The 20,270-nt window shown below is 68.9% G+C and overlaps 2 protein-coding genes across 4 annotated transcripts in view; one reads left to right on the forward strand and one right to left on the reverse strand.

The window, feature by feature from the left end:
• LOC136563259 (mitochondrial import inner membrane translocase subunit TIM16-like) overlaps positions 1 to 9,293 on the forward strand; it is a 38,076-nt gene extending 28,783 nt beyond the window's left edge. Inside the window, exons 10-31 of one of the 3 annotated variants that reach the window (XM_066560513.1) lie at positions 1,649 to 1,703; positions 1,886 to 1,943; positions 2,036 to 2,181; positions 2,580 to 2,675; positions 2,751 to 2,912; positions 3,024 to 3,156; positions 3,235 to 3,410; positions 3,671 to 3,779; positions 3,872 to 3,958; positions 4,051 to 4,193; positions 4,265 to 4,369; positions 4,494 to 4,579; positions 4,653 to 4,794; positions 4,892 to 4,981; positions 5,059 to 5,175; positions 5,256 to 5,391; positions 5,487 to 5,578; positions 5,659 to 5,745; positions 7,083 to 7,167; positions 7,579 to 7,718; positions 8,111 to 8,176; positions 8,550 to 9,293. In XM_066560513.1, the coding sequence (XP_066416610.1) occupies positions 1,649 to 1,703; positions 1,886 to 1,943; positions 2,036 to 2,181; positions 2,580 to 2,675; positions 2,751 to 2,912; positions 3,024 to 3,156; positions 3,235 to 3,410; positions 3,671 to 3,779; positions 3,872 to 3,958; positions 4,051 to 4,193; positions 4,265 to 4,369; positions 4,494 to 4,579; positions 4,653 to 4,794; positions 4,892 to 4,981; positions 5,059 to 5,175; positions 5,256 to 5,391; positions 5,487 to 5,578; positions 5,659 to 5,745; positions 7,083 to 7,167; positions 7,579 to 7,718; positions 8,111 to 8,176; positions 8,550 to 8,636 (2,398 nt within the window). In that variant the 3' untranslated portion in view covers positions 8,637 to 9,293. Of the gene's footprint in view, positions 1 to 1,648; positions 1,704 to 1,885; positions 1,944 to 2,035; positions 2,182 to 2,579; positions 2,676 to 2,750; positions 2,913 to 3,023; positions 3,157 to 3,234; positions 3,411 to 3,670; positions 3,780 to 3,871; positions 3,959 to 4,050; positions 4,194 to 4,264; positions 4,370 to 4,493; positions 4,580 to 4,652; positions 4,795 to 4,891; positions 4,982 to 5,058; positions 5,176 to 5,255; positions 5,392 to 5,486; positions 5,579 to 5,658; positions 5,746 to 5,822; positions 5,994 to 6,506; positions 6,600 to 7,082; positions 7,168 to 7,578; positions 7,719 to 8,110; positions 8,177 to 8,549 lie in introns of those variants that run through there. The other 2 variants (XM_066560511.1, XM_066560512.1) reach the window with 2 other exon arrangements.
• Positions 9,239 to 13,535, reverse strand: GLIS2 (GLIS family zinc finger 2). Its single transcript, XM_066560515.1, has 5 exons — positions 13,163 to 13,535; positions 12,576 to 12,752; positions 11,986 to 12,119; positions 11,351 to 11,469; positions 9,239 to 11,237 (listed from the first exon to the last, which is right to left on the reverse strand). The coding sequence occupies exons 1-5, from the start codon at positions 13,517 to 13,519 to the stop codon at positions 10,450 to 10,452; spliced, it is 1,575 nt and encodes a 524-aa protein (XP_066416612.1). The 5' UTR covers positions 13,520 to 13,535; the 3' UTR covers positions 9,239 to 10,449.
• Between the last annotated feature and the right edge of the window lie 6,735 nt (positions 13,536 to 20,270).

Consider the following 20,270-nt stretch of genomic DNA (forward strand, 5'->3'; position numbering starts at 1 on the left):
TACCCAGGACATCTGGGACCTCAGAGTGACAGGGACCATGGGGGTACCCAGGACCTTTGAGTCACAGCAGCCCCCAGCATCTCCAGGACTTCTGGGACATGGGAGTCACAAGGATCCCAGAGGCCTCCACAGGGACCTCCAGACCGCCTGACCTCACAGGGACATTGAGATTTCAGGAGCCTCCAGAGTCACAAGGACCTCTGGGACCCCTTGGGAACTCCATGTGACCTCAGGGCTTCCCAGAGTCACAAGGATCCCCAGGACCCACAGGACCTTTGGAAGCTCCCAGACCTTCCAAACCCCCCAGGGCCCCCCAGTACCTTCAGCATCCCTGGGGCTGGGGTCCCTGGGACCCCAGCACCCCTGGTGTGTGCACACACAGGTATAGGGCTAGATGCAGGTACAGGATCTCCCTCATATCCCCAGCACCCATGGGACTCCTGGCAACCCTGGTAACAAAAAAGGCTGTGTTGGGTGTCCTTGGCATCCCCAGGGACCCCCATACCCAGTGTGCCCAGGGTAACCAGGGACTCTGGCACCAATGAGCCCCAATACCCTGGGGTCCCAATCCCTCCATGCCCCTGGTGTCCACAGAGCTCCTGCCACCATGTGCCAGGGGACAGGGGGAGAGTGGGTGGCCCTTGCAGGGCTGTCCCATGCCCCTGTGACAGCAGAGCAATGCTCCCTGTTTGGCATGGTGAGGGTGGCATGGGTTGGGCTGGGACAACCAGGCACTCAGGGTGCCCTTGTCCCAGACCTGCACCACTGTGGTGGTGGCAGTGCTGGTGACTGTGGTGACAGCAGGGCAGGGGACCCTGGTGCCTGCCCCAGGCATCCTGGCAGTGTTTGCCTAGGTTATGCCAACAGTCCTGGGGCAGGAGCATGCCATACCAGCTATCCTTCATGGCATGGGATGGCATGGAGCAGCTCCCTCCCCTTGGCACAGCCACAGAAACGTCAACCGAAAGTGATCGATTGTCCCTTTGGTCTCTGCCCACGGCGCTCCCTCCTCCACCCCTGCCAGGGAGGGCACAGAGCGCTCCTGTCACCGCTGTCCTCTCCTGCCACCGAGTATTCCCTGTGGTCCCCTCCTGCCACCGAGCATCCCCCTCCGGCCATGGAGCACCCCGGCTGCGGTGTGGGACAGGGGGCAGGACAGGGAGCAGGGACACACTCCAGCTGGCACAGCCGGCCCGCAGGGCACTGCCGGGGCTGCCGGTGCCGGGCGAGGCTGGCGGTGAGCCGGGAGTGCCACACGCCCGCCCCGAACTGGCCCAGCCGGCCCGGCCGCCCTCGGGGCCAGCCCGCAGGTGCCAGAGGCTTCTCCGGGTGCCGTGGCCGGGCACGGGGAGCAGGGCAGGGAGCGGGATGCCCCACGGCTGTGCAGCTGGGGCTGGAAGCAGGTGGCAGTGACATCCTGCTGCCAAGCTGTCAGCACAGGCTGGGACAGTGAGGGTTGTACCCCCTGGCACGGCGCTGCTCTGCCATCACAGCACAGCCTTATCCTGCCCCACGCTGCCCCTGGATGGGGTTTGGGGTGTGCACCAGTGGGGGAACAGGATCCAGCCCCACATCCATGGAGGAGCTGTGCCCATGGGGGTGCTGTGCCCATGGGGGCCCCTGGCTCAGCACCCCCCTTCCCTTGCAGGGTGACCATCCCGCTCTACGACGCCGACACGGGGCTGCTGGTGCTGGCAGGGAAGGTGAGGTGCCATAACTGGAGGGTGCAGGGAGGCACTGGGGGGACAGGAGGATGCAGGGGGGTGTAGTGAGGTGCAGTTTGGTACATGTGGGTGCACCAGTGGAGTACAGGAGGTTGCATGTGGTGCAGCAGGGTGTTTCCTACAGCCCTGTTCAGTCCCTGTCCCCACCACCTCTCTTCCAGGGAGAAAACCTCCTCTACTGCTTCGAGGTGGCCCCCACGCAGCCAGCACTCACCCAGGGTAAGCAGGTCCCCTCCCACCCATATCTCCCCCAGAGGGGGACTCACTGCTGCTCGGCCACCCAGCCCAGGGCCACCCTGCCTGTCCCACAGTGACCCAGTGCAGGACAGAGGGCAGCACGCGGGGCCTGGGGGCCGTGCCACGCCTGGCCCTGGATGTCATGACCTGCGAGGTGCTCCGTGTCCTGCAGCTCACTGACACCGCCCTCGTCCCCATCAGCTACCTGGTACCACGCAAGGTAAGGGGGCCCTGGGGGTGGCACTGCCTCATGGGTGCCTGGTGACACCTCCCCAGCACTGGGTGACAAAAAGGACCTGGCTGCAGGGAGACCCCAGTACCCAGCCTGGGGAGAGCAGGAGAGGAGGTCAAACTTGGATGCTGGTGGTGGGTTGCGGAGTCTGGGTGCTGGATTTGGGGATTTGGGTGCTGCATGCAGGATTGGGGTGCTGGAGAGTGGCTGCTGACAGCTGGGTGCCACCTGCTGGGTGCTGTTGGGCAGTGGGTGCTGGGCACTTCAAGCAGCTGAAGTTTGGGTGCTGGAAGTGTCTGGGGGTGCCCAGGGGTGCCCCAGCTGCAGCAGGACAGAGGCTGTGGGATTTTGGGAACACCCATCTCACCCCATCCCCTCTCCCCCAGTCTGTCCAGGAGTTCCACGAGGATCTGTTCCCTGACTGCACAGGGATGCTGCCAGCCACCGATGCCCAAGGCTGGTGGGCAGGGGACAGCCAGCAGGTCAGTGTCATCCAGAGGGGTGTCCTTGCTGGTGGCATTGCCACTGCCCCATGCTCACCATTGTGCTCGGTGCAGGTGGGGAGGGTGAGCCTGCACCCTGCACGGAGGCCCACGGAGACCTTCACATCCCCCATCATTGCTGGCACTGTCCCCACCAACGCCGGCCACACAGACACCGACACCGGCCACACCGACACCGGCCACATTGACACCGGCCACTCTGACGCTGACCAGAGTGTGAGCATGGGGTGCTGGAAAAGTGCACTGAGTGCTGAAGGGGTGGGGTCCCTGCTGCCCTCATCCCACAAGACAAACCAGCACCCCCTGCCTGGGCTCTCTCTCCCATAGGAAGCCAGTGGCTACTCCTCACCATCCTCACTGGCCTCCCCAGGCAGCGCGGCCACCTCGCTCTCAGCCAGCACCGGCCCCTCCAGTGGCTTTGCCAGCAGCCCCAGCCAGAAGTCCCTGCAGAGCATTTTGGGTGAGCGGGCAGTGGGGTGGGCTCGGGGTGCCCCTCTGGGGGGATTCGGGGCGCTCACCCAGCCCTCGCCCGCTGCAGGGCCCAGCTCCCGCTTCCGGCACGCGCAGGGCCGGGTGCTGCACCGGGACCTGCACCTGACCAACCTGCGGGGGCTCAGCCTCACCACACCGGGCGAGAGCGACGGCTTCTGCGCCAACCTGCAGCGCGTGGCCCTGCCCCTGCTCTCTGCCGGCGGCCAGATCGCCGTGCTCGAGGTACCTGGGGAGGTGTGGAGGCCGGCACAGTGCGTGTGTGCTGTGCTCGAGGTACCCGGGGAGGTGTGGAGCCCGGCAGAGTGCCGTGTGTGCTGTGCTTGGGGTGCCCAGGGAGGTGTGGAGGCCGGCACGGCGCCGTGTGTCCCGTGTGTGCTGTGTGTGCCCTGTGTGCCCTGTGTGTGCCCTGTGTGCCCTGTGTCCCGTGTGTGCCCTGTGTGTGCCCTGTGTGCTGTGCTGCTGACCCCAGCTCTCGCCCGCAGCTCTCCAAGCCCGGCCGCCTCCCCGACGTGGCCGTCCCCACCATCCAGAACGGCGCGGCCGTGGCCGACCTCACCTGGGACCCCTTCGACCCGTGTCACCTTGCTGTGGGTACGTGTGTGCCAGCCCTGCCCAGAGAGTCCCCCAGAGCTCCAGGCATTCCAGATCACCCCAGTAACCACTGCCCATCCCTTCTGGCACAGCGGGTGAAGACGCCAAGATCCGGCTGTGGCGCATCCCTGAGGGAGGGCTGCAGGAGACCCTGCAGGAGCCTGAAGCTGTTCTCCGAGGTGAGGGGACTACTGAGCACCCCACAATGGGGACAAACCAGCCCAGTGGCACCCACATTTGGGGACAGCCACACACTGCTGAACCTCACCAGGTCACACGGAAAAGATTTACTCCATCCGCTTCCATCCCACGGCATCCGATCTCCTGGTCTCCTCCTCCTACGACATGACCGTGCGGATCTGGGAGCTGAGCACTTGCCGGGAAGTCTTGTGCCTGCAGGGACACACAGACCAGGTAAGGGATGACAAATCCAGGGACACCCAAGAGGCAACTTTGGGACATTTGCACAACATCTGTCTCTCCAGATTTTCAGCATGGCTTGGAGCCCGGATGGGAAGAAGCTGGCAACGGTGAGCAAAGACGGACGGATACGGCTCTACGAGCCACGGCGCAGCTCTCAGCCTCAACAGGTACAATCCCAGCACTGGGGACGGGCTGGAGAGCTGGGGCTGTGGGCAGTAAACCCTCCCCATGGGCACATGACTGCGCCCCCAGCTCTCTCAGAGCAGGCAGGGTGACCTTCACCCCACGCAGGAGGGCCCAGGTCCCGAGGGGGGACGCGGAGCGCGCCTGGTTTGGGTTTGTGGTGGTGACTACCTCCTGGTCTCCGGCTTTGACAGGTAAGGAGGGGGACACATAGCAGGGCAGGGGTCCCTGAGGACACTGCTTGCTCTCACTGTCACCTCCTCACAGCCGCAGCGAGAGGAGGATCCTCCTGTACCGGGCACAGGCCCTGTCTGAAGGACCCTTGTCTGTCCTTGGTCTGGACGTGGCCCCTTCCACCCTCTTGCCCTTTTATGATGAGGACACCAGCGTCGTCTTCCTCACTGGCAAGGTGAGGGCTTGCCCTCCAAAAAGCTGTGGAGCTCCCTGCCTACAGCACCCCACAGTGTCCATGTCCCCTGACAGTCCCTGTCTCACTCCATCCCCAGGGTGACACCAGAGTCTTCCTCTATGAAGTGACCCCTGAGCCCCCCTATTTCCTCGAGTGCAACAGCTTCACCTCCAATGAACCCCACAAGGTGAAGGGGGGGTATGCTGCCTGTCCCTGACCCCCTACCTGTGCTGCCAGACCCCACTCACACCCCCACCCCACCAGGGCTTTGTCTTCCTGCCCAAAACGGCGTGCAAGGTGCGGGAGGTGGAGTTTGCGCGGGCGCTGCGCCTGGGGCAGAGCAGCCTGGAGCCCGTGGCTTTCCACGTGCCACGCGTCAAGGTAGGTGGCAGGGGGGGCTGGCCGTGTTTGGGGATGGGACAGGAGGGACAACACCCCCTGAGCGCCCCTTGCCCCCGCAGAAGGAGTACTTCCAGGACGATCTGTACCCGCCGACCCGCGTGTGGTGGGAGCCGGCGCTGGGTGCGGGTGCGTGGCTGGACGGGCAGGACGGGCAGCAGCGCCGCGCCAGCCTGCGCCCCGCAGACATGGTGCCAGGTGGGTACGGGGCTGGGCGAGGAGCCCCGGCCCTCAGGGGGGCTTTGGTCAATGGGGTAGAGCCCTCCCGCCCCACGGTGACACCGCTCTCGCAGTGAGTGAGGCCCCCAAAGAGGCTCCGGCTCGGAAGTTCGTCCCTGCGTCCGTGTACCTGGAGGAGAAGACTGATGAGCAGAAGAAGGAGGAGGTGGGTTCTGGGCTGAGCACCCTGCGCCGGGCCCGGGGTGATGCCCCGCGCCCCACGGCTCTGCCCGCCTCTCCCCACAGCTCCTCAGTGCCATGGTGGCCCGGCTGGGCAACAGGGACGACCCGCTGCCGCAGGACTCCTTCGAGGGCGTGGACGAGGACGAGTGGGTGAGTGCGGGACGGGACGCACGAACCCGGCTGGGTCCGCCCGGCCCCGCCGCGCCCTCACCCCCGGCCTCCCGCAGGACTAGGCTGGACCCGGGACAGAGCAGCCGGGACCCCGCACCCGCCGGGCCCGGCGGGGCCACCACGAGGAGGAGGAGGAGGAGGAGGAGGAGGAGGAGGAAGAAGAAGAGGTGGAGGAGGCGCAGGGCCCGCCGCGGGCAGGACCCGCTATTAAAGCCGCTGCACCAGCACCGTGTCCTGCCGTGATCCTGGGACACCGGGGGGGACACGGGACTGGGAATGGGGGAGACACAGGGAACGAGGGGGCATGTGGACCGGGGGCAACACAGGGACAGGCTCCAGGGGGATACAGGCATCGGGGTGACACAGGGACCGACAGCGGGGAACACGGTAACCGAGCGGGACATGAAGAGTGGGGCGGGGGGTACACAAGGACACAGGGACCGTCACCGGAGAACACGGAAATCAGGGATAACACAGGGACTAAGGGAGAGCCAGGGACCGCGGGGGGGGGGGAATACGGGGACCAGGGAGACACGGGGACCGGGGCGACACAGGGACAACACAGGGACCGGGGATGGGGGGCACAGGGACCGGGGGCACACGGGGACCGGGGATGGGGGGCACACGGGGACCGGGGATGGGGGGGGCACAGAGGGAGCGCGGCCGGGGAAGTCGCGCCTCACCCGCCGCGGGCCTCCGGCCCGGGGACACCGCCAGAGGGCGCTGTGGCTGCAGAGGGGACGCTCCGCCCGCGCCGCCGCCGTCTCGGTGTCCGCCGTGACCCTCAGCCCCGGCCACGTGACCGGCGGGGCGGAAGCGGCGGCGGGGACATGGTGAGAGGGGACGGGGGGACGCGGCGGGGGCACAGCGGGACCGAGGGGCAGAGCTGGGGCCGGACAGGGCCCGGGCAGGGGCAGCGGGATCGGGAGTGTGCGAAGCAGCTGGTTCCGGGAGGGCCAGGGCCACTGGAGAGGGGACAGGGACAGGGGAAGGGGTCACAGGACCAGAGAAGGGGGAAGAAGTCGTGGGAAGGGGGGACAGGGACAGAGGAGGGGAGAGCAGGGACAGGGAGGGGGTGACAGGACCAGCGGAGAGGGGACAAGGCATGGGGACAAGGGACAGAGACAGGGGAGAGGGGAGGGGGCCTGGGGAAGGTATCACAGGGCCTGGGTGGGGGACAGGGCCAGAGAAAGGGGGACAGGGCCAGGTACGGCCATGCCAGAAGGCAGATGGGGTCAGGGCAGACCCCCGGGGGATGGGGAGAGGTGACAGGGCAAAGGAGCCGTGGTGGCTCTGACAGCAGGCTGTCCCCGCAGGCCAAGTACCTGGCACAGATCATTCTGGTGGGGGCCCAGGTGGTGGGACGGGCCTTCATGCGGGCGCTGCGCCAGGAGTTTGCAGGTAGGAGCTGGGATGCTGCTCCACGAGCTCCGTGTGCCCACGCTGCCCTGCTGGGCACTGCTCCACATCCCCACCCTTCCCTGGGCACCCCAGTGCCCCCCATCCCCGGGCTGGGCCTGCAGGGGACACTGCCAGGTCGTCACAGGGTTCCATCCTGGCCCTGGCACTGCTGCCAGGCTCCTAGAGATCCTGGCACCCCAAAGGGCAGAGTGGGATAATCCCTGGGGTGTGATCTTGCCTTGCCTGTTCCCTGCCACCTCCCTGGCACTGGGAAGGCATCCAGATGGCCCCGGGGTGGCTGGGTGGGGACAGAGTGGGACACTGGGCTCTGAGCACCTGGAAGTGCTCAGGCTTTGCTGCCTGAGGGCCAGGTGCCCGGGGTGGCAGGGGACTGAGGCCGGGTGTCCCCAGCGAGCCAGGCCGCGGCCGATGCGCGGGGCCGTGCCGAGAGGCCCCAGTCTGCTGCTGCCTCCAGGATCATCGGCATCAGCCTCCAGGAAGCCCAGCAGATCCTCAACGTCTCCAGCCTCAACCCTGAGGAGATCCAGAAGGTAGAGGCTTCCTTGGAGCCAGGGAGGGGTGGTGCTGGCAGGGCCTGGCCTCTCCAAGGGTGCTGCTGTGCATGGGGGTGGCAGCTGGTCCCTCATGCTGTCTTGGGTTCAATTAATCACAGTTTGAGGATTTGGAGGATTCCCTGCCCCAGCTGGAGCAGCTCTCCAGGCTTGGCCTCTGCATCTGCCCAGCAGGGCTGCTCAGGGAAGGGGTGTGGGAGCTCTGGAGGTGCCCTACTGCGAACATGGGGGCTCCCAAGGGGTGTCAGGCAGAGCCAGCCGTGTCCCCAGGATCACTCTTCAGCAATGCTCTGGGGAGTGGGAGCTGCCAGGGTTTGGGAGTGAGAATGGCAAGGCTGGAGGTGCCTCTGACCCAGAGCTTCTCTCGGCAGAACTACGACCACTTGTTCAAGGTGAACGACAAATCAGTGGGAGGCTCCTTCTACCTGCAGTCCAAGGTGAGCGCCAGGAGGAGCCGGGCAGGGGCTGCACCTTCCTTCCCCTGCCTGGCTTTTGGGACAGGCAGGGCCTGGATATAGCCAGGGATGAGGCAGGGAGGGGAGGGGGGCACCCTATCCCTGGGTGTCCCCCCATCCCTGGGTGTCCCCCTATCCCTGGGTGTCCTCCCACCCCTGGGTGTCCTCCCATCCCTGGGTGTCCTCCCATCCCTGGGTGTCCCCCCATCCCTGAGTGGCCCCCTATCCCTGGGTGTTACCCTATCCCTGGGTGTCCCCCTATCCATGGGTGTCCTCCCATCCCTGGGTGTCCTCCATCCCTGGGTGTCCCCCATCCCTGGGTGTCCCCTATCCCTGAGTGTCCCCTGTCCCACAGGTGGTGCGAGCCAAGGAGCGGCTGGACGAGGAGCTGCGCATCCAGGCCAAGGGTGACAAGGAGAAGGGGCGGAAAGCTGAGACGTGACTGCTGCCACCCCTGCCCCTCGTGCCCCTCACCCTTAACTTATAGGTAGCCAATAAACACCGTGTCCTCCAGCACCTGGCCTGGCTGCTCCACACCCGGGGAGGGAGTGGGACCTGCCTGCCCAGCGCTGCCCTGCAGGGATCGGCCCCTGTGAGGGGCTGTGCTTGCCCGGGGGAGGAGGAGGAGGCAGCTGGGGAAGAAGGGGTGTCCGCAGGGCATTGAGGCTGCCAGGGCTCAAATGGCACTGGGGGAGGCTGCAGGAGCTATTTTTGGTGGGGAGGTTGGATGCTCTTGGATGGAGTGCACCTCTGGCTCCATACCCTGGGAGTGCTTTGCCGTTACCTCCTCCCAGCATGGATGGCTGCTGGCTCCGGGTGAGGGGCTGTGAGGGGACACCCCGTGGCTGTCCCCACCTGCAGCTCACCCCCCAGATGCTGGCAGGGTGTCACTGGTGCCAAGGCTGCCTGAGCAGGAGCGTGGGGACACGGCTGGGGGTCAGGCAGGGCCGGCCGTGCCCCCAAGGTCACACCCGTCCCCCCCCTGCACCCCTCTGTCCCCAGCGCGGGCTCCTTGCCGTTGGCACCACGGACTGAAACAGGAACTTACTTCAACTTCACTTTATTGTTTTCTTAATAAACTTCCTCTCCCCTGGACGAATATAGTGTTACAGTCGTTAGCTTATCTCGTACTTGTGCAGTCCTTACACGCTACACTAACAGCGATGGAGCCCAACAGGAGGAAAATAAAAACAACCCAGAAACTACGATAGAAAGGCACTTCGAGACCGTTAAAATACTGATGTCCTGGAATGTGCAACAACAAACCGATGAGGAGCGAGGAGACGTTTCACCGGCCGGGGCGGCCTGGTCGAGGGCCCGCAGCCATGCTGGGCTGGGGCAGCGCCGGGCGGCCGCGGTGAGGGCAGGGAGACCGGCTCCCTGCGGGGCACCCCCGGCACGGGGGCGGGACTGCGGGCACCCCCATGGCTCGGAGCCAGCGGGACGCGGCTGTGACCCCGGGGGGAGCTCCGAGCTGCGCCCGCGCTCAGGCTGGGCACGCTGCCCCACGGCCGGGGCTCGCCCGGGAGCATCCAGCCCCAGGAGCGGTGCCCGGCAGCCGCTGCCGGCCGTGCCCGCGCTGCCCGCATGCGCTCGCGGTGCGTGGTTAGGTATGAACGTAGCTAGAGGGGGGCAGTGCCCCGGCGAGCGGCACACCGGCCGTGTGCCTTGTCACGGGAGGGCCGGGGAGGCGGCGGGGACGGAGCGGGGAGGAGGCGGGCGGGCGCCGGGCCGGCGAGTGCCCAGCCAGCTGGGCCCGGCACGGGCTGCCGGGGCTGGGATGGCACGGCCGGGCACGGCTCGGGGCTGCGGAGCGGCCGGGCCCCCGGCTGTCACCCCGCTGTCCGTGCGGCAGAACCTGGGGGCTGCGGCCCCCCACAGCAGCACCGAGGGCTCGGGCAGGGAGACGCCGAGTCAGCGGAAGCAGGAGAGCCCAAGCGGGACCCTGTCGGAGCAGGGGGCTGGTCGAGAAATAAATAGCGGCGTATCCGGCTGCCCAGGGCCGGGGGAGGGGAGAGGGGGCAGGGGGACCCCCCTGTGCCCCACCTGCCCCCAGCACGGGGTCGCAGCCGGCTCCGGCCGCCGAGGGATTATTGCTTTTCTCAGAAGAGTCCGTTCTTCTTTCGTGACGGGTAAAAGCACGAGCGAGGCCCCGCCGGGGCGGCAGAGGGAGAGGGGGCCATGCCCCCCGTCCCCAGACGGGAACGGGATCTGCCCACGGGGCCGGCGGCTGACCCCGGGCATCGTCGGGCCCCTCAGTTGACGGCGGCGGGTTTGAGCAGCAGGGAGCCGGGAGGGATGAGCACCCAGCCTGGAGGCAGCGCCTCGGGGCTGCCCCCCGAGCTGACACCGGCCGAGAGGTCGAGCACGGCCCCCGGCAGCAGCGCCAGGCTCTCGGGGGGCACCCGCGGCCGCCCCGGCTCCGTCCTTTCGCCCCTCTCCTTGCGGCTCTCCAGCCCCTTGCCCGCCTTGGGCGGCCGCCCCTCAGCCCCGCCGCCCTTCTCCCCCTCGGCCTTGGCCCCGCCGGCCAGCAGCGACATGACGGGCAGCCCCAGCCCCGCCGCGAAGGGCGAGGGCAGCAGCGGGCTCTTGGCCAAGTTCAAGGGGCCGCCGTTGAGGGGCAGGACGGGGCCGGGCAGAGCGGGCAGCGCGCCCGCAGCCCCGCAGCCCAGGGCGCTCAGGTCGAGCGGCGCCGGCGCCAAGGGGATGGGCAGCGCCGGCAGCCCCGGCGGAGCGAAGAGGGCGGCGGGGTTGGGGATGACGAGCTGCGCCCCGTTAACGTAGGGCACCTCCGCCGAGCCCAGGGGCGTTTTGGGAGGCGGGTGGACCTTGAGCATCTCCGGGTGCTCGGGGGACACAAAATGGCCGTGGGCTTTGATGTGCTTGCGGAGGGAGCTGGGGTCGGTGTAGCGCTTGTGGCAGCCCGGCATCTTGCAGGAGTAGGGCTTCTCCACGTAGTGCGTGCGGGTGTGCTTGAAGCGGTCGCTGGAGTTGGAGTAACGCTTGTTGCAGCCTTCGTAGGGGCAGATGTAGGGCTTCTCACCTGCGGGACAGCAGCACTGCGTCTGCCGGGGGGCAGCAGCCCCGCCGTGTCCCCCGCGCCCCCCCGGGCCCCCCGCCGCCCCAGCAGCTCAGCGTGGGGGCTGCTGTGCTCACCTGTGTGCGAGCGGTTGTGGATTTTCAGGTTCTCCAGGCGGGAGAAGCTCTTGTTGCAGGTGGGGCAGCGATGCGGCTTCTCGTTGGTGTGCGTCCGGATGTGGATCAGCATCTTGTACCTGCGGGATTGGGGCAATCACAGAATCATGGAATGGGCTGGGTTGGGAAGACCTTAAATCTTGTATAATTCAAACCCCTGCTGCCATGGGCAGGGACACTTTCCACTATCCCAGGCCCTGTCCAGCCTGGCCTTGGACAATTCCAGCTTCTCTGGGCACCCTGTGCCAGGGCCTGCCCACCCTCACAGGGAACAATTTCCTTCTAATATTCTGTCTAAATTTCTCCTCTTTTAGTTTAAAACTGTTCATCCTTGTCCTATCACCATCTGCTTGTGGAAGCATCAGGGAGGGAACGTTAGGGAGGGAGTCAGCCCTGCCTTCCAGGGCAAGTCCTTGTCCCCGTGCCTTGGCTATGGGGTGGGAGAACAGGGACATCCAGGCCAGCAGAGTCACCCAGCCCCCCCAGGACCTCACACCCTGCACGAGAGGGAGAGACAGATGGAAACTTCCCCTGCACATCCCTAGTGCTGGGCTCCTGCCTCCCCTCAGCAGCCCCCCAGAGCCCCCCATGCCCACCTGGCATTGAAGCCCCTGCCATGGCGGGCACAGCCCTCCCAGTGGCAGCAGTACCCCGCGTCCTTCTCGGGTTTGACGTGGAAGTCATTGACGTGGTCCACCAGGTCTTGCAGGAGGTCAAAGAACTGGTTGCACTGTGGGCAGGAGGCTGGGGGTGAGGGAGCCCAGCCCAGGGTGGGCACAGGGGGGCCAGTCCCCCCATCACAGCCAGAACCTGCCCCCCACCCCATCCCAGCTCCCACCTGTGGGCAGCAGCAGCAGCAGCATTTGGGGAAATGGAAAAGGCTCTTTGCATGACCCCCAGCCCTGCATCACGCCCCAGCATCTCTGCACAGCACCCACCTCGCCATCACCACCTTCCCAGCCTTTAAACTTATCCTTCCCAGCCCTACTGTTGGCCTCCCAGCCCCAAAACTTGCCCACAGCCCCAAAGAGCTCTGCCATGGCCTTCCAGCCCCGTGTCCTCTCCCCAGCCCCAAAATTCCCTGCGTGCCCCCCATCCTTGCAAGGCCCATCACCACCTGCACCCCCTCAAAGCTCCCACACACCCCCACCATAGCCCCCCATGGCCCCCAGCCCTCCTTGCTGACCTTGGACCAGCGGCAGACGAGCTGCTTGGGCAGGGGCAGCTCGGGGGGGAGCCGTTTCTCCTTGCTGGGGGGCAGGAAGGCAGCGGGGGGCAGGTGCAGGGCCCCCCCGGCCCCCAGAGGCAGGAAGAACTGGAAGGAGCTGGGGAGGCCATCGATGTAGCGCAGGGACTGGAAATCCTGGAGCAGAGTCCAGATGGAGGAGCAGTGGGGGACAGGGCCAAGCCGGATGGAGACCCCCAGAGACGCCCCCCGAGCCCTTCAAGAGATTCTTCCCAGCCCCCCAGAAACCCCAGAACCTCACAGAGACCCTCCCAGAGATCCCCCCTCGCTCCCCAGAAATGCCCTAGATCTGCCATCCCCCCCTCAGGGACCCCAAAACCCCACAGAGACCCCCAGAGAAGCCCCAAAGAGACCTCCCAGGGGCCGCCCCGGGGATACCTCTGGGGTCGGGGGGGCCAGGCGGGCCATTGACCCCGGGCTGTGTGCGTACAGCAGCAGCACCGGGCACGCTGCCGAGCTTGGGAGCAGTGGCCGGGCACAGTCCCCACAGCTGGGGACACCTCAGGGGGGGGAACGGCCGTACTTACGTGTGGGGTGAGGGGGCCGGGCAGGTCGCCGCTGCCCTGGCGCTCAGGGGACAGCGAGGCGCTGCCAGCCGGAGACTCCCCCCCGGAGCGGGGCGAGAGGCTGAGATCCACCACGGGCACCGGGAAGCGCCCGTCCCGCGGCTCCACCAGCCTGGAGTGTCCCAGGAGCCCGGGCGACGGCGAGGCTGGCACGGCCCGGCGCCCCCCCCGGCTGCCGCCTCGGCCATCCCCGGCCGGCGGGGTGTCCGGGCGCTGGGCAGCGCGGGCTCGGGGGCCGGAGGGGCCCCTCTTCTCGCGGGCAGCTCGCAGCTTGGAGATGCTCAGCTTGAGGTCCAGGGGCTCCTCCAGGGAATGCATGGTGCTGGGGTGGGCTCTGCGGGGGACACCCAGGGGTCACCCGGTGCCACCCAGAGCATCGCCCCAGCCCGGCCCCATGGCAATGCCCGCTCTGCTCCGGCCCGGAGGACACGGTGCTGGCACGGAGACCGTGCCGTCCCTTCCGGCCGCCCTGCCGCGGCCCCCTCCCGCAGCGGGCAAAGGGCAGGGCATGGCACCGGCCCCCCACCCCCCACCCCGGCCCTTCGGTGTCCCCAGTGTGTCCTCTCCGTGTCGCCGGCACAGCCCCTTGGCCCGTGACCAAACCTTGCCGGGGATTGCCAAATCCCTTGGGCACCCGCGGAGCTACAGCCGTGGTGTCCCCATTCCACACCCCCCCCAAATCCGTTCATCCATCCATCCGTCCGTCCCTCCGTCCGTCAGTCCCCACGGGCCTGCCCCAGCGCGGCCTTTCCCAGCGGCAGAGGAGGGCGGTGGCGGCCACCAGCCCGGCGGTGACCCGGGCGGCCGAGCCCGCTGGCCCCAGCCCCGGAGGCGGCAGAGCTTCCTCCCCCGCCGGGGCCCCTTCCCCGCCGGCCAACGCCGCCGCTGCCGGGGCCGAGCAGGGGCTGCCGGCCGCACGGCGTGGCCCGGAACGGCACGGAACGGTACGGAATGGCACACAACACAATGCCACCCTCGCGGCTCGGCCGCCGCACATCTGGCGGGCAGGGCAGCTGAGAACGGGCAGCTCGGTGCAGCAGTGAGCGCCCGAGCCGGAGGCGATGCCGTCCCCCGGCTGTGCCCCCGCGGCCACCCGCATCGCCCGGGGCAGGCTGGGGGCGGCCGAGGGGCCGTGTCGGGGGGCACGGCGCACCCAGCACACGTGGCAGCGGGGGGGCCCCTCCATCCCCACCCCGCCCCGGGGGGCCCGGCCCCCGCCCTGCCCCGCCGGAGGGGCCCCCCGCGCTGGCGGGGGTCCAGCCCGGCTCAGACGCTGAGGAATGCGGAGGAGCCGCGGGGGGCATGGGGCCCGGGCGGCGGGGCGGGGACCCCCCGCCTGCACCCCCGAGCTGGCCGAGGGGCCGGCCCCAGGGGGGGTTCCTGTCCCAGGCTCCCGCGGTGGGAGGAGCCGCCCCACAGCATCGCATCCCCCTGAGCCTCCCGCGGCCGGGGGTCAGCCCCATAGGCGGGTCCCTCCTCTTCAGTGGGGGGGTCCTCGCCCGAGCATCCACCTCCTCCCGCCGCTCCGGAGGCGGCCCCATCTCCCGGGACAGGGACTCTCGCTGAGCTCTCCCGGCCTGCCCGCAGTGGGGCCCTTCCCCTCTGGGGGGGGGGGGACTCGCCCTGCGCCCCACTGCGGGGTGTGCCCATGGGCTGTCCCCAGCCTGAGCCCCACCACGCTCCTCGGGCTCCAGCACCCCCGTGTACCCCACAGCCTGGTGGCACAGCTCGGCACAGACAGACACAGGGGCAGGACCCCACAGCTGGGGTGGCACAGCAGGACCCCCAGCCCAGGGAGTGGGACAGGGGCTGGCATCGCCCCGGCCACGGCGGTCCCGCAGTGGGGCCAGGCAAGGCGTCACTGCTGGTCCCACCACGACGGTCCCGTCCTCACGTCCTCGGGGTTGGGAGGTTGGGGGGGGTCCCGGTGCGGGCGGTGCTGGGTGGGGACCGCAGCCATCCCCGGGCGGGACGGGTGGGAAAGGGGCCTCCAGCCGCTGACGCCAGGGCTCCCAGCGCGGCCGCGGGCGGGCGAGCAGGAGGCTGCCAAACCACGCGGCCTCGGGAAACGGGGCGCCGCGGGGGCCCCGCGGGGATGGGGACGGGGACAAGCCCTGCGGTGGCTTGGCCGGACGCCCCAGCACCTGCGGCCCCCGCGCGAGGCCCCTGCCCGCTGCTGCCTGCCCCTGCCTGCTCTCCCCCCATGGCCTCTCCTGCCCGCGCCAGGCGCTGCCAGCCCAGCCCCAGCCCAGCTTCCCCCCCGCCACACCAGTTCAAACCAGTCCGTCGCGGGGCTGCGCCCAGGGGCTTCCCAGTCCGGGTGGGGGCCGCTGGGATGGAGCCCGGGCGCGGGGGGAGCCCCCCCATCTCCATCCCCTGGGCCCCCCGCGCTGCCTGGCCGGCGGCACGGCCGGGGGACCCGGGGTGACCCCGGAGCGGCCGGCGGGGTGCCAGCTCTCCAGGCTGCTGGCATTGCCGGGGTGTCGTGTGTCCCCCCTCCAGCCCCAAACCCGCCAGGAATAGCACGGAGGGAGCGCGGGCAGCGGCTCCCGCGGCGCGGTGGGCTCGGGGATGGCGGCGGGGCGGGATGTCACTGCCATCGCCGGGGGACGGTGACCCCGGGGCCCGGGGAGTGGGAGCGGTGCCAGCGCTGCAGGCAGGGCTCGGTCTCCGCCGCCGTGGCAATTGGCAGCGGCAGGCTGGCACCGCCGCGACGGGGGGCACTCCCCGGAGCCCCCCGTGCCAGGGCAGCGTGGGTGGGTTGGCAGGATGCGGGTCATTGTCCCCACGGCTGCTGGCAGGACACGGGCGCCCGTGGGACCCGCCATCGCTGCTTGTCCCACTGCAGATGGTGCTGGCACTGCCACAGCCGCTCCTGACGGGAGCCCACCGGTGCCTGACGGGTTTGGGGGAGGGGAGGGGGGGGTCACATCCTGCTGGTTGCTCCATCTTGTCACTGTGGCCCTCCAGCACCCGTCACCCCGCGCCAGCCGGGCTGACGGCAGCTGCCAAAGGTGTCCCCAGGAATGGACACGGCTGTGGTCCCCGAGCTGAGGCCGGTGCCGTGGTTCCCCCTTGCCGGGCATGTGGAAGCCGTGGGGATCCTGGCAGAGGGCTGACAGCAGCCCCCTGGCACCCCGGGAGCAGCCCCAGGGCAGCGCCGCCAGCGCCAGGGCCCCCGCCAGCCCTGCCCGGGGACACAGCTGGAGCAGGCGGGGACAGCAGCGGGGTGGTCCCCGGCACCCAGCGGAGCAGCGCCCTGGGTGCGGCAGCATCGTGGGGATGGGGGCACACGGGGACCCGGGCTGGGGGAGGCGGTGACAGCAGGGTGACAAAGGCATGGGGAAGGGGAGGTGTCCACCGGCTGCAGGGTTTCTCCATGCTGGGCAGGGAACGAGCGCCTGCAGCAGTGCCTAGGGACACCGGGGACAATTCGTGGTCCCCGCTGCTGGCACCTCAGGGAGGGGGTCACACCGTCCTAGTCCCCAAAACACCCCACAATGGCACAGCCCGGGCTTGGCCACCCCACGCCTCAGCCCCACGAGGCCGTGGGATTGTCACTCCCCACGGTGGGGACTGTCACCTCTCACGATGGGGATCGGGAGGGCCCCGCCAAGGGGACCGGGGTGACGGGCGGCTGCGGGCGGTGGCACCGCCGGCGTGAGACCGGGATGGGGACGCCCTGCACCCCCCACCCAATGCCGCCCTTTCTCCCCTCTCGCACCATGGGGACACTGGTATGTCCCCAGAGGTGGCCGCAACCGGGCAGAGCCACCCAGCACGTCCCCGCCGCAGCCCCCGCCCCACGGCCAAGGTCAGGACACCCGCCCGGGGTGCGGGGGGACGGCGGATGACGGCCACCCCCCCCCGGCACCCACCGGGCAGCGGGGAAGCCCCCTCTCCTCATTTCCCTCGGGGGTGCGGCGGGGCCCCCCCCCGACCCCGCTCCCTCGGCGGGGGGGGGCTGCAGGTGCCAAGGGACCCCCGCACCCCCGAGGGTGGCTCGGAAGGGGCTGCCCGGAGGGTCCCCCCTCCCCCCCGGCGGTGGCAGCATCCTCCTCATCGTCCTCCTCCCCTCCGCGGAGCCCGGAGCGCGACCGTACCTGCGGCGGGGGCTCAGCGCCGGGCGGGAAGCGGGGCGGGGTGCGGGGCTCGGCGGAGCGGGGCCCCCCGGGGCCGGTGCCGGGGCCGGTGCGGGGCGGCCGGGCCGCTCCGCCACATCCGCAGGGGCTGGGGGCGGGGGTGGCGGCGGCGGGGCTGGGCCCCCCCTGCCCGGTCCCGGGGGCGGCGGCGGGGCGGGGGCTCTGCCCGCCGTGATTTATGGCCGCCCCGCACCGAGCGGCCCGGCCCCGGCTGCGGGCGGCGCTGGGCGGGGGCGGGGGCGGCCCCTCCCCGCCCCCGCGGGGGGCACCGGGGGGCACCGAGCCCCGCCCCGGGGGGGGAACCCGCCGCCCCCCCGCGCAAGGTCACCCCGGCGCTGCGGCAGAGCCGCCCCCCTCCCCCGCGTGTCCGTGTCCCCTCCGCGTGTCCCTGTCTCCCCCCCCGGGGACGTGGCGGGGCTGGGGGCGGCGCCCACCGGAGCCCCCACCCCGTACCGGGGCGGCTCGGGGGGAAGGGGGGGGAGGCGTGGGGGTCACCCCGGGGAAATGGGGGCTGGGGGGGATCCCCCTCCCCGCAGGAGCGGCGCCGCCCGCCCGTCGCGTGACGTCACAGAGCGGGGCTGGCGTCACGCCTGGCGGGGGCCCCCGCATGACGTCACCGGCGGGGGGGTTGTCCCGGGGCCGCGGCTCCTTCCGGCGGCAGGATGTGGCGGGGCCGGCCCGGATGCTGCAGCCTCGCCTCGCCGGGGGGGTCCCTCCCTCCCCCGGGGCCCACGCGGGTGGCTGCGCACACCCCACCCGAGATTTTATTTGGGGGCGGAATGCAGCTGCGGTGTCCCCAACGGCCCCCCCGACACGGAGGGCAGCGAGGGGGGACACGACACTGCCCCACGCGTTTTTTGTTTGGTTGGGTTTTGTGGTTTTTTTTGCGGGGAAAGCTGCAGTGTCCCCAACAGCGCCGCTGTGAAAGGGAGGACACACGCGTGGGGGACAGCACTGTCCAAGGCGGGTGGCTGAAGTCACACCCCACCAAAACACCCGTGGATGTTTTGTTTCCGTTTGTTTTTTGTTTTGGTTTGGTTTTTTTTGCAGGGGGAGATGCGGTGTCCTCCCTACGAAAGGGAGGGACACACGGCAGGAAGCTGTGTTCCATGCGGACTTTTGGGTGGAGAGGGAGCTGCCGTGTCCCCACGAGCCCCACACAAGGTGGGACGGAGTGAGGGGCACAATTCTCACGCGGGCAGCTGAAACCACATCCCAGCCGCGGTTTGGGGTTTTCTCTTGCGGGGACAGAGCTGCTGTGTCCCCAACAGCCGCGCAGCAGAGCGGGGACACGGATGGAGGCACAGTTCTGACCCACACGGGCGGCCGAAGCCACATCCTACCCGCGGTTTGGGTGTTTTTGTGGGGGAGCCGCCGCGTCCCCAACATCCCCGCCACAAGCAGGGGAGACACGGGAGGGCAGCACCGTCCCACGCGGGTGACCGAGGGATTCCTGCGGGAGGGGCAGAAGCCGCGGTGTCCCCACAGTGTGTCCCCAGTGTGCCAGGCAGGGGGGACGCGGCGCTCCCCGTGCCGAGGGGCCCCTGCGGGGGCCGGGCAGGGGGCCCAGGGGACACCCGGCAGAACCTGTCCTGCAGCTCCCAGCGGGGCCGGGCCGTGCGAGGGGGAGGGCTGAGCCCACCCTGCTCTGCAGAGCTCCTGCCCCTCCGGGGTGACACCCACCCCCAGCACCCCCTGGCGTTCCCGCTCCCGTGGCCCTGGACCCCCGCAGGCAGTGCTGGGGGGGCTCTGGGGGGAGGTCACCTGCCACAGGTAGGTCCCTCAGGTTCCACACGGCTCCTGCCAGCCCCAAGCCTCCCTACCAACTCCCCATGGCCCCTGCCAGCCCTGTGCTCCCCTGCCAGTCCCCCAGACTCCCCTCCCAGCTCTGTGCCCCCCTGTGACCCCCACAGAGCCCCTGCCAGCCCCCCATGGCTCCTGCCAGCCCTGTGACCCCTGCCACCTCCTACACCTTCCTGCCACCTCCACAGCCCCCCAAAGCCTCTCTCATCCCCCAAAGTCTCCCCATCCCCCTGCCAGCCCCCCAGAAGCCCCCCCTAAAAGCCCCCTGCCCACATGAACCCATCGTCCCCAAACCCTGAACTCCACCTGGAGCTCTCCATGCCTCCTGTGAGCTCCATGCCCCTGCCAGCCCCCAAGCCCCCTGCTAGGCCCCACAGCCCCTTGCCAGCTCCCAGCCCCCCCAGTCAGCTCCCCAAGCTCCTCACCAGCTCCCAGAACCCCCCATCAGCTCTCAGGATGGCTCTGGCAGCCCCCAGAGCCTCCTCCCCAAAGCCCCTTGCCAGCCATGGGATCCCTGTCACCCCCAGGGATGTCACCCCCAGCTCCCCAGGGCTGCTCTGATCCCCCCTCCTCCCCAGCCACTGGCAGCCCCCTGAGCCCCCCAAAAGCCAGACCCTGCTGGAAAGAGGGATGGGATGGGAATGGGATCAAATTGAATAGAAGAGGATGGGACAGGACTAGGATAGGCCAGGGTAGGATAGGATGGAGAGGGGATTAGGTGAGATTGGGATGGGGATAGAGTAGAATGGGATGGGACAAGGTGGTTGTAGGAGAGGATTGGATGGGGACAGAATAAAATGGAATAGGGACAAGACAGGTCAGGATAAGGTAGTATAGGGTAGGATAAGGTAGGGCAGATGAGGTGGGATGGGGATAAAGCAGGATAGAATGGGAACAGGACAGGATGGAATAGGATTAGATGGGACTGGAACAAGACAGGTTAGGATACCATGAGATAGGATAGGATGGGATGGGATGGGATGGAGATGAGGCAGGTCAGAATGGGCTGAGATAGGATGGGATAGGATGGGATGAGGACAGGGTGTGATGGGGATGGGATGGGGACATGTCAGGATGGCATAGGACTAGGGCAGGATGGGATGAGGATAGGATGGGATTAGGAT

The sequence above is a fragment of the Molothrus aeneus genome, chromosome 16, assembly GCF_037042795.1.
Source record: "Molothrus aeneus isolate 106 chromosome 16, BPBGC_Maene_1.0, whole genome shotgun sequence".
Lineage (NCBI taxonomy): Eukaryota > Metazoa > Chordata > Aves > Passeriformes > Icteridae > Molothrus > Molothrus aeneus.

Coding starts and splice junctions, on each gene's coding strand:
- GLIS2 (XM_066560515.1), bottom strand. CDS start 13,519: ATGCATTCCCTGGAGGAGCCCCTGGACCTCAAGCTGAGCATCTCCAAG. Junction 12,120..12,575: donor TCGTCTGCCGCTGGTCCAAG/GTCAGCAAGGAG, acceptor TCCTGCCCACAG/TGCAACCAGTTCTTTGACCT. Junction 11,238..11,350: donor CCACAACCGCTCGCACACAG/GTGAGCACAGCA, acceptor GCTGTCCCGCAG/GTGAGAAGCCCTACATCTGC.